Consider the following 12,404-nt stretch of genomic DNA (forward strand, 5'->3'; position numbering starts at 1 on the left):
AGGCTTCTCACCTGACTGGCTGGTGCTAACGTTGATGGTAGCATACTGGGGTGCTTCTGAACTCAACTCAGTCACCAAATTGACAGCCTGGATTTCAAAAGTGTACTGCACACGGGCCAGTAGGTTGGAGACTTGAACACGACTTTCTGTCAGGCCCACTTGGCGTGGCTCAAATTGTACATTGTCCCCACAGCGCACACATGTCCCTGCTGACCTTGTTGGGCATTCTTTGCAGATGACATTGAAGAAAACATCCTTGCGGCCACCCAAGTCCTTGGGGAGGCGCCAGGTCAGGAGCACGCTGGATCCAACAATTTCGTAGCTGAGGTCACGGGGAGCAGAAGGGATGCCTAGAAGACAGTATGAAAGACAAAAATCTTACAAAAGAATGGAAAAGAGGTAGAGGAGCGAATAAGACAGTGAAGTAGGGAAAAAAATGGAAGATTAAAAATTAAGATGCTTTTTCTTCTCATTCTTACTCTTTTCTAGATGTTTCTCTGGATAAGATTAAAAAAATGTGCTCTTTTCTATATCAGACATACATTTATATACAAAGGGAGTAACTACACAATCATATTTTAGGGATAGAAAATTGACTAAAAAGGTCTTTGTACCAAGGGCATGACTTATATTTTTCCCCAAAAGAACATCCAGTGTTTAGAAAAGTCTCTAACCTTTGAAATACTAAATTCTATACAAGCTTAGTGAAGACTTGTCTCCACTGAGGCCTCTAGATCTCTCCTTTGGCACCTAATACCTCTGAATTCTCTCAGATTTTAGTTTGCCTTCTCCATATATTGCAACAGCTGAACAGCACTTGCCCTACAATTATTCCTGCTGCAGGAGGATTCTCAAATGGCATTCTGACAGCATTAAAAACAGCCCATTCTGTGCCTCCACCATGTCTTAGTTTCATCTGGGACAGAACTGGGTTTTTTTCAATGCCCGGTATGATGCCATGCTTTGGTTCTAGGAGAAAAAAAAAATGTTGAAAATATACCAATGTTTATAGTTGCCTACTAAGCAATGCTGTACCAAGCCAAGACCATTCACAGCAAAGGGCCAAAGGAGCTAGGAGGGAACAGAATTAAGACAGATCCTGAACACCTGCAATACATTGACAACACTGGGACATACAAACACTGGGACACACCTGGTTAATCAACATTCAGTGATCTGCCAATTGAGCTAGTTCTGCCCAATCAAATCTCCTACATACTGCAGAAGGGGATAAAATGCCAGTGGTGCACATATTTACACATCTTCCATGTGGGGCAAGACAGCCTGGGTTATTCTTGCCTTGGGCAAAGGCAAGCCTATTCATGGGACTGCTTTTGTTCAAGGACCTGGGTGCACATTGTGGGTAATGTGGAAGGATGGGGATGTCCATTATATACCTTAAGGTGATTTGATGCTGGGTGAGAACAGCCAATAATTTAAATTGTATGATGTTAAATTACTACATAACGCTGCATGCCATTTTATTACAGTTATTGTAAGAATTGTTAACAGTAGTACAATAAGAATTTCCCAGGTTAAAGAACAAAAAAACTTCAGTGGAAGCAGAATTAGTTTCTGGATGCAGGAATCCAACACTGTGAATCATTCTTCCTGCACTGGAGGACTGTTAACAACAGATGAAGCCCAAAGTTATGAACTAAAATGAATACCATAGACAATCTACATTAAAGGCCCATAGACTATAGGATTTGTTAGGATGTGTAGAACCTGTGACACTTGAGCATGATGTAAATGCTATGGGATAAAGGGTCGATATTATCTTAGTTTCATCTGGGATGAAACTGTTTTCTTCAGTGTCTGGTATGCTATGTTTTGTTTCTAGGAGAAAAACAATGTAGATTAACATGCTGAAGTTTATAGCTGCATGCTAAAAACCACTGTACAGAGCCAGGGCCATTCTCAGTGAAGGGCCCAATGAACTGGGAGGGAACAGAATTAAGACTGCTGACTTAAATTGCCCAGAGGTATATTTTATACCATTTGACATCAAGCTGAATGAGTTTTGAAGAGGGTGGAAGTTCATCTAGCTTTCTTCCCCTGTTTGGGGCTAGCTGGGCACTGGATGTGGGATGCTGAGCAATTGCTCGTGCATTACACCTTACATACATACAGACATATTATATATTTTTATATATTTTTATATATGTCATAATTATTTTTCTCTTCTTTTTCTCTGTCTTAGAAAATAGTTTTATCTCAACCCACAAGTTCTACTTTGCTTTTCTTAAATTTCTTTTCTATCCCACTGGGAAGTAAGGGGAGTGAGTGAATGACTGTGTAGTACTCAGCCACCTGCTGGGTTAAAGTACAGCACACCACTTGCCCTATCAGAGGCAGTAAACTGAAGGTATAAAATGCAGAGGATGAGAAGACAGCTTGGGGATATGAATGGGACAAGACACTGAAGGCTAGACAAAGCTGTAAGAAAAGTAAATATAAGAAGCAGAGTCGCACTTCTAAATCTGGACATGGAGACAGAAAAGGCAGGGACAGAGTGGCTGAGCTCAATAACAGGGAGGAGTAAGGGAAAAAAGAATTACAGAACACATCCTTCCATAAGGCTTGAACAAGAACCAAGAATTCTCATTCTCACTATTCTTCTATTATCTACCTGTAGGTTTCATAGATACTTGCTGATAGTCTTTTGTACATTTGCTCTTGATTAATGTAAAGGATTGTATTATTTATTATAACAGCTGGATGAGGTTTTTGTGGGGAATCTCTTGATCTACAGTCTCGTTCAGTGCTGGAGCATTTGAACATATCCTGTAGATAGATACATGTACCTAGGGGATTCCAGAGTTATGAACAAAATAAAAATTGCATGCAGAAGACTGGTTAAAATATATTGGAGGTAAGATGAAGGATTAGAATGTCAAGAAATATAAGAACTAAATTTGATTTTGTTAACTTTGCCACTTTGTATCTGTAATGTATTTGTATTGTACTTGTATTGTGATATAGTATTTAATAGTATAATCACATACTAGCTTTCCCTGAGGATTATTATTGCAGCCAGTGCAAAAGGATAGACAATTGCTCAGGAAATAAATCCCTGTGAAGTAGAAATTGCTTGATGTTGTTGCAGATAGAGTCCGTGCAGTATATATAGCAAGAGAATACAGAAGAAAAAAAACAAAACAAAACACATTTCCTAATATCTGAGTGTTTAACTTCATAGCCATAGAGAAATTCTAAGTTGCTTTGGGACATGAATTACTTCCATCACTGCCATAAAATTCATGAGTGATTCTTGACGTGTTACTTAAACTAGACTGTTGAGAGCTCATCACCAACTCAAATTCCTTTCCTGGGGTTAATTACTTTCTTGATCTATTAACGTTCATAATTATCGAATTAAAGAATGTCTTAGGGTGAAGCTTAGCAATCATCAAGTTCCAACCCCCCTGCCATGGGGAAGGTTGCCAGATGCTAGATTGGTCTGCCCAGGGCCCCATCCAGTCTGGCCTTGAATGCCTCCAGAGATAAAAACATCCACAGCTTTTCTGGGCAACCTGTCCCAGTGGTTCATCATTTCTGAGTAAAGAACTTTTTCCTAACATCTAACATAAATTTCCTCTTTTTTAGTTTAAAGCCATTCCCCTGTGTCTTATCACTATTAGACCATATACAAAATTGCTTCCCTGCTTGCTCATAAGCTCTCTTCAGGTACTGGGAGGCTGCAATGAGGTCTCCCTGGAGCCTTCTCTTCTCCAAACTAAACAAGTCCAACTCCCTTACCTTTTTTCATAGCAGAGGTTCTCCAGCCCTCTGATCATCCTCATGGACCTTTTACGGACCCTTTTCAATGGTTCAAGATCTTTCTTATGCTGAGAGCCCCAGACCTGGATGCAGTACTCCAGAGGGGCCTTACAAGGGCAGAGTGGAGGGGTACAATCTCTCTCTGTTGGCCACACCTCTTCTGATGTGCACAGTGCTTGCTCATGTCCAGCTTTTTGTCCACCAGAACCACCAAGTCTTTGTCTGTGGGGCTGCTCTCAAGGAGTTCTCCCAGTCTGTAAACATATCTGGGATTGCCCTGAACTCAAGCGTAAGGAGTTACTGAACTTCATTAGGTTCTCATGGATCTACTTTTCAAGCCTGTCCAGATTGCTTTGGATAACATGCCTTCCTTCTGTGGTGTCAACTACAGTTAGCTTAGTGTCACCTGCAAACTTGCTAAGGGTGCACTCAATTCCATCATCTATGTCACTGATAAAGATGTTAAAGAGTACCAATCCCATGACAGACCCCTGGGGGACACCACTCATCACCAGCCTCCACCTGGATAACAACTCTCTGGCTATGACCATCTGACTTATTTTTAATCCAATGAATAGTCCAGCTTTCAAATCTATGTCTTTTAACTCAGAAATAAGGATGTGATCTGGGATTATTATTATTATTTAACGTTGCACGAGTTAAATCTGGCATATCTTCATTCTAAGTATCTGATATTGCAGCATCCCAATATTCTAAACACACAATTCCTCTGGTGTACCAACTTTGTAAATAGCATGTAGGAACACTTCTCCCTTCTTATCTACAGTCATCAAGAGAAGGAAGCCCAGGGTCATTTTGGACTGTTTCAGTTGATTATGAGAAGAGATGAGTTGGAACTTCCATGAATCATTCAGACAAGTTGTCTCTCATTAACTGCCCTTCTTCCTACTTTCAAATACTCCTTTCAAATACTTACCAGTGCATGGAGCATCAGAATTGTCAGAAGCAGATCGGTAGTAGTGATTTTGACACACACATTCAATGGAACCTGGCAGTGGAGCGTGGCTGTGGGCAGGGCAGAGAAGGCAAGGGTCATCTCCCACAGATGCTTTAAAGGAACCAATGGGACAGGCTAAGGAGAGGAAAATAAGACAGAAAAGAACAGGAAACTCATTAATTCAGATACCAGAAACAATGCAACCTTATTTATATTTAACTCGTGCTGCTGGTGTTGGGAAAACTTGTTACTAGCTACAGCAGGTTATTATTTTATGGCAGTACAAAAAATATCAGCTCTGAACTTGAGCATTGTTTAAGGTGCAATTTTTACACAGTTTATTTTTTTCTGTAAAATAGATACTTAAATTAATTCGTCATCAGATGAAAGAGAATCAGGCCAGGAACAGCTTTGGCCATCAGATATAACTGTCTTCTCTTTACTCACCTAAAGAGCATTAGCACAGGGGAAGGAAAAGAGTGTAGTCATGTGATCTGTTTGAAAATAGCCATTAACAATGCACATCTACTTTCTCTCAGCTGGCATAGCAGAAAAAATTGCTTTTTTTAAAAGCTGTTTTAGACAGTTTTATTGCATAAAGTAATATAAGCTACCATGGCTGATTTTGCATCAAATTGAAGCCAGAACTCATAAAGGCAATCCTAACTGTTTTTCTGTAGTTCCGGAAACTTCCCAGGCACGGCTAGAAGCCTCTTAAGTTGGTCAAGTTCAATCTGAAAATTTACAGGAACATGCCTATGGAAAAAGCTGAAACAAGGATGAAAATCCTTTGCACAAGAAAGAAAATGAAAAATATAATAAATTATTATGAATATGGGAGTATAACACATTCTAGGGTCAGCAAAGATGCTGTACTGAATTACCTAGCAGAAAGTACTTGGATCTTTGCCGAAATATTAGGACACAGCTTTTATAATTTTAATGCAAGTTTTATGCATGCTTTTAAAGCTGCTTTTCTATATAAATAGACACAGAATTTTTAGATGTTACCAACTAATTAGCTGTGGTGAAAGTTCATTCATGGACTGACATTCGTTTAGTTAGTTTCACAATAAAGAACATTTCTAGGGAAGGAGAAGCTTTCATATAGATCCCAAATGTGTTTTTGATTTCAGAAGACCGATGGGAATGCTGCTTTCTACATTCAAGAGAAAAACTCTCCAAGTGATTACCATAAGCAGAAGAATCCAAAAGACTGAGAATACCAAAAATGTTATATATCAAAGAGAACTGTGTAAGAGAAGAACACTGTATGCAACTGTTAATATGAAGTCAGGACATCTAATGAGTGTTCTGAAATGGAACACCACACCAGACACTGAAGAATTAACTCACCTGGTAATTACTTACTACGCTAAAGGAAAGTGGGCTTCCACCTCCAATAACAATAACAAAGGAACAATAACAAACTTTAGAAATTATTTCTAACTCACTTAGGTTCTAAGTGACCATTTATGCATTTTTCTTAACAAGTAACTTCAGAAAAATAAGAGTATCTCACTTACTGATCCTCCTTTTCATATGCATTCAATTCCTATTGCTTTGAGTTTTCTAACTACGTTGGGGATTTCTGATGTATACTTTTGGGCCTGTATACAGCCACATTACAGACACAGCAGTCAATAATATCCATGAAGTCCTATGAGCTTTACGTCTCTAGTATCACCTTCTCTGTTTGCAGTCTTCTGGCTACAGCATAACGTCCACATGTGTTGTGCTAGATTGGTAAGTCCTGGAAGAGTCAGACTGTAATAGGGACTTCAATAATGGTGAATGATAGTAATTAGATGCTTGTATTTCCAGAAGAAATGGCAGATACAGAGCAAGGATCACACTTCCAAATTTTCATTTCTGTCACCCCTAGTTATTTCTACTTCCTATGTCAAGGAAAAAAATAACCAGCAAACTGAAATCACATAGCATATTAGAAGCTAAGCTGATTTGTAGAGATTAAATTCACATCTCCCTCACCTTCCTAATGAAAACTTTGGGGGAAAAAAAAAATAGAAAACAGACTATGACCTAAAATTCTAGTTAACTGCATTCTTCATTTGCAGTTTTGTCCAATATATGTGGACTGACTATAGTAGAGACTAATTGACCTTCATGTAGCTGAAGACTATCCTGCATGGTCAAGGACCGCAGCTGTCACACACCCTCTACTTCCATGCGAATTCAGCTTCTGTATTCAGTCAGACAGCTGAACACATTTGTGAGCATCTTTATCCCTTTCCAAAAGTTGCCTAAAATATGATAGCTTACTACTCACAGAGGGCACCAATAATCGTTCCCATGACATGAGGTTCTTCCTAACATTGCCTCAGTCCAGTCACTCTATAAATAAGGTATCAAAGATTAACTCAGAAGGAAAGAGAAAAACTTCCCTGGCAACCTAAATATGCTAAAGCTACCTCCTTTTAGTCCAGCAGTTGTAGTGAGCCTAGGACCATCTTTCCATAGTGTCTAGCTCTCACTCATTTCTGCAGGATTCCCTTCTTTACACTATCAGTTTTTGTGTGCCTTACATTCCCTTCTTAATGCAGATCATGGCATTATGTTCACTTTCTGTGATCTTACAGTCTCTGCAGATGTCTACTGTGTTCACTGGAAACAGTCAATAACGAATACCCAAGCTGAAAGGAGCCCACCATCACTAGGACTAACACGTATTGCCTTAGTGAAAATCACCATCTTAGGACCATACTGGAGAAAGCCTGAGCAAGAACAGCTTCTCCTGAAACACTTCCACCATTTGCCTATAGAATAACCTCACAAAAAAAAAACATCAATAGAAATTAAGCCACAGGCCTTGTCACTGGATCATCCCCCAGGACCAGTACTTACCAATAAAACACAGAGTTAGGCCTCATCAATTGAGGAAATCTAATGCAAGGACAGAAGCTAGCAGAGCTAGCACCTCAAGGGATGCAGTAAGCTGCCATTTCCCATTAATCAAGGCTATGATAGCAGAAGGCTGACTCTGGCATGCGCAGGTGCTTTTTCTCCCAGCATATCTCAGTCATTTTTGCATCTTGGCCCAGTTCCAGAATGCCACAACAGTTTAGTTGGGCACAGCTCATCTCAGAGACACTGACCCAATTTTCCTTAGCTCCTCCCTAGAATACTCCCTGCTGTGTTGTCTGCATATATCTGAATGCTCTGAGGAAAAGTTCCTCAGAGAGGCTAGAGAAGCATTTTCTGACAGAGGACTAGCATATCATAAACAGCAGAGAAGAGTCTTGGGATCATGAATAGAAGAGGACAGAACTAAAGAAAGCAAGAGAGAAGAAGAGGCATAATGAAAAGCCCACTTCAGCAATAAGCACAGACAGGAAAGCTTCTGAGAGCAAACAAAATAGAGTAAGGAGAAGGATCAAGAAAAATAGACAGAAATATCAATAGACATACATGTATCTGCAGTGCCATTTTTAGGGCACACAGTTACATGTTTTGACTATTTTACCCAGTCTTGCTTTGGATCTGAGCTAGGACTTAGGAAGACACTTAGAAGAGCAAAACATCATTCTCCTTTTGACTGAGACAGTGATAAGAGCTCTGGGGAAAATTCCTTTCCTGCAATTGCTTAGGAAAAATTCATGTTTCCATTTTAAAATATGGCAATTGTGTGACTGATCAACTCTGAAACAAGACACATCTGGGATATATTTGCTCTGACTGCAAGTGTAGGAAGAGAAATAGTACAGGTACTAGATTAACAAAACTGTTTGATTCATGAAGAGAAGATCAATATATAAAAATAGATAACAACAATAAAGGGTGGTATATGTCAGGAGCTGTTGCTAGTCTGGTGGCTGGAATACTTCCTTCTGCTCTGACTATCATTCTCTCTGCTGTTTCTCAGTCTTTTTATTCTCTTCCTCTCTTTGTCTAGTATTTTTTCCTTTAAACATGCTTGCCTAGAAATGCCATATGTCTGATCAGTTCAGCTGTGTCCTGTCCTTGGGCTGTTGCAGAATTATCTGGAAACAGTTGTGTCTGGCACAGGAAAGCCCCTAACCCCTTCTAACAGAGGCTGCCCCTTCATTCTCCACCATTACTAAATCCTTATCACAGAAATTGCATATGTTGTGATACCCAACAAGAGGGCAAAGCAGTCTAACTCTAACCAGGAGACTTCAGTAAGCATATCTATACCTCATGATCTCACGATCTAAGTAGCTCCCACCACTCCCCATCCCTTTCAAAGTATGGTTCGATTTGTGTTCTTTCCAACACTTCTATGATCTTTTCCCTCAGAGATCGAAGTGGATAAAAGAAGAAAAGCTGATTCTCTGAGATACATAAGCAGCAGGGTAGCTGGTGGGCAATTGCCGATGCAGAAAAACACAGATGCAGTAATGGCACATTTTCAATGATATGGGGCAAACACTGTATTGGATACTAGTATGAGACAGAAGAAAAACAGATATAAAGCTTGAGTGACAGGACTGCTCTGGAGTTAGTTTGTATTCTGGACTTCAGAGGGAAAAAGAGAAACATCATTAAATTAATAGCCTTATTTTAATGACTTTTCAAGTTCAAAGATCACCTTACTCCTTCATAAGAAAGTGTCAGCTTAGCACTTTATCAAATAGTCATTTCTTCTCTTTCCCCCCAACATTCTCATTATTGAAATATTTTCTAAATGATGTTTTAGTCATTAATTCTAAATACTATTTGCAAAAGCATCTGATAACCCATGGGACTTTCAGCTAAGAGTCCATGATAAACAGTGGGCAGTGAATGCCAAGAAGCACATCACACTGTAAACTGATTTGTGGGAATGAAATCCAGGAGCAACTGCTTCCATAAATGAATCTATCAATTTGAGATTTACCAATGAGTAATATGGGAGCCAATAATCTAAGATGACCTAATCACTCAGAAATTTCTATTCCAGACTCTCTGTGAGGAAAAACCCTTAGAGATGCAGAAAACCCCACAAGACAAGAATCACAGAATCAAAGAATTATAGATTGTCAGGTATTGGAAGGGATCTTGAAATATCATCAAGTCCTATCCCCCTGCTGGAGCAGGAACATCTAGATTAGGTCACCCAGGAATGTGTCCAGGTGGGTTCTGAATATCTCCAAAGGAGATCCCACAAACTCTCTGGGCAGCCTGTTCCAATGTTCTACCACCCTCACTGTAAGGAAGTTTTTTTCTCCTACTTTTGTGGAACTTCCTATGTTACAGCTTGCACCTAATGCCCCTTGTCCTATCACTGGATGTCACTGAGAAGAGCCTGGCTCCATTTTCCTGACACTCACCCTTTACATATTTATAAGCATTAATTATGTCACCCCTCAGTCTCCTCCAAGCTAGACACCTAGAGACCCAGCTCCCTCAGCCTTTCCTCATAAGGGAGATGCTCCACTCCCTTACTCATCTTTGTAGCTCTGTGCTGGACTCTCTCAAACAGTTCCCTGTCCTTCTTGAACTGATGGACCCAGAACTGGACACAATATTCCAGATGCAGCTTCACCAGGGCAGAGTAGAGGGGGAGGAGAACCTCTCTCGACCTACTAACCACGCCCCTTGTAATACACCGGAGAATGCCAATGGCATTCTTGGCCACAAGAGTGCAGTGCTGGCTCATAGTCATTCTGCAGTCCACCAGGGCCCCCAGGTTCCATTCCCTTACGCTGCTCTCCAATAGGTCAGTTCCCAACCTATACACAAAATGCAAGACTCTACGCTTGCCCTTGTTATAATTCATTAAGTGTCTCCCCATCCAACTCAACACCCTGCCCAGGTCTCGCTGGATGGCAGCACAGACTTCTGGTGTGTCAGCCACTTCTCCCAGTTTTGTGTCATCAGCAAGCCTGCTGACAGTGCACTCTATTTCCTCATCCAAGTCATTGATAAATGTATTGAAGAGTACTGATCCCAGTACCAACTCTTGAGGAGCTCTCCAGGAAGAAAATAAAACAAGATTCCAACTTTCCCTTCTCTTCTGTATCCTGCCATTCTCCTCTCTGATTGTTTTGCAAAAGAAGAAATTCTACTTGGATAAAGTGAAAAGTGAAGCTGGCCCACACCATATCAGCTTGAGGGCTGACTTATCTTAGATGTCTTTTCACCATTCTGTTTAGCTGGAGAAATTTGCCATATAGTAAGAATCATCAGGCACTCTTAAGAAACTAATGAAAGAATATCTTAACTGATGGTAGGAAGCAGAGAAGGGCTTTCTATCTACTCTAAATGCTTCTTGCCAGATTCTTAGTACTAAATAAACAGGCAACAGTTGTTCCAGGAAGGACTCCATGGACTTCCATATGGTGAGGAAGAAGGCAGTGCCCACACTCTTCTACTAAAGAGACTTTATTATGGAATTTGCTTCTCCTTCCTATCCCTAGTTCACTCTTTGGTCCTGATAAAGAGACCTCTATGCAGGACATTCAGTAGAGGTCTGCTCTTAGACTACTGCTTTTGCTCTGTTATTTCACACAGAACACTACATAATCACATATCTAATCCTTTAGTTCTTAGGAAGAAGTGAGAATATACGAAGAGGAGAAGTACTGGGAAAGACACTTTAGAAAGTATAAACAAGAGGACAAATTGAACTAGCTGAATGTTTTTTTTCTTTCTGACAGGACAGCAATATATTTTTAGCACAAGACTTTAGGTCCTCAAGAGTTTACAAAAAACGTGAGGAGAAAAATCATCTAACATTAAGGATTACTAGTTGGTTGCTTTTTGTTTGCTTATTCTATGCTCAGGAAGCAATTAGTAGGAGTAGCGTTCTGAGTTTGAAAAACTGTAATACTTAATATATTTGACTATTCTTCTCTATGCCCAGCTCCTGCAGTAGTGGGACTGCAGGGGAGTGTCTGTGTTTTGAAGCCTACAAAAGCCAGAATGTTTGAAAATCTTAAAAAATTTTTTTTAAATCCTCATTTTTCCTTGCCTATTCTAATTTCCATAATGTTTGAGTGCTTACAACTACTACTTGATACTAAATTTTTGACTGGTTTACCTGGATTTTGGATTAGTCGCAGTACTGATAAAGACAACAATGCTAGTGCTATTTAGAACCACTATATGACTGACTGAGTTTTCTCTTTTAAGAGCAATACTGTATGAATGTAGCTTTCAGGAGCAAGATAAAAAGAGACACACATTTTAATTGTTCTCAAAGAATAAACAAATAAGCAGTACTAACTAACTTTAATTCCTTTCATAAATCTTCAGCACAATGAACTGTGTTTTAATAATGTCATGTTGCATAACCCCAACACTTCAAAAAAACAGAAAGTGAATAATATATTGACAACCATTAACAATCTATTGGATTTGAACTTTGTGTTAACCAGAATACTTGTACTCTCAATGTACGTCCCAGTCAAACTCTTATTTGAATAAATTACAGTCCAACTAAAAAATCGTGTCTGAAAACAAGCTGAAAACAAGCTCCACATTAGATTTAATGTTTTAGAGTACTAACTGTGGTGTAGCAACATTATATATTGCTGAGATGCTGAGTAGATACATATCAAAACCAAGGAAGGATGAAAATGACATTATACATAATATACAAGCAAGATAAGCCACAGTTTGGTCTAATGGATTGACTTGAGATTGAAATGGGAAAAACAGTCAACATATTAGACTGGGTAGTCAGGTTTTGGCCAAATAC

At 39.6% G+C, this 12,404-nt stretch overlaps 1 protein-coding gene across 1 annotated transcript in view; it reads right to left on the reverse strand.

Annotated features, from left to right (window-relative positions):
* The window catches only part of LOC306950945 (ephrin type-B receptor 5), a gene marked incomplete at both ends in the record, with an annotated part of 50,877 nt that overhangs the window by 20,806 nt on the left and 17,667 nt on the right, over positions 1-12,404 (reverse strand). The window contains 2 exons of the mRNA XM_079541339.1: positions 12-350; positions 4,721-4,876. Coding sequence (XP_079397465.1) covers positions 12-350; positions 4,721-4,876 — 495 coding nt within the window. The remainder of the gene's footprint in view (positions 1-11; positions 351-4,720; positions 4,877-12,404) is intronic.

Source organism: Tetrao urogallus (genome assembly GCF_951394365.1).
Source record: "Tetrao urogallus genome assembly, chromosome: 1".
Lineage (NCBI taxonomy): Eukaryota > Metazoa > Chordata > Aves > Galliformes > Phasianidae > Tetrao > Tetrao urogallus.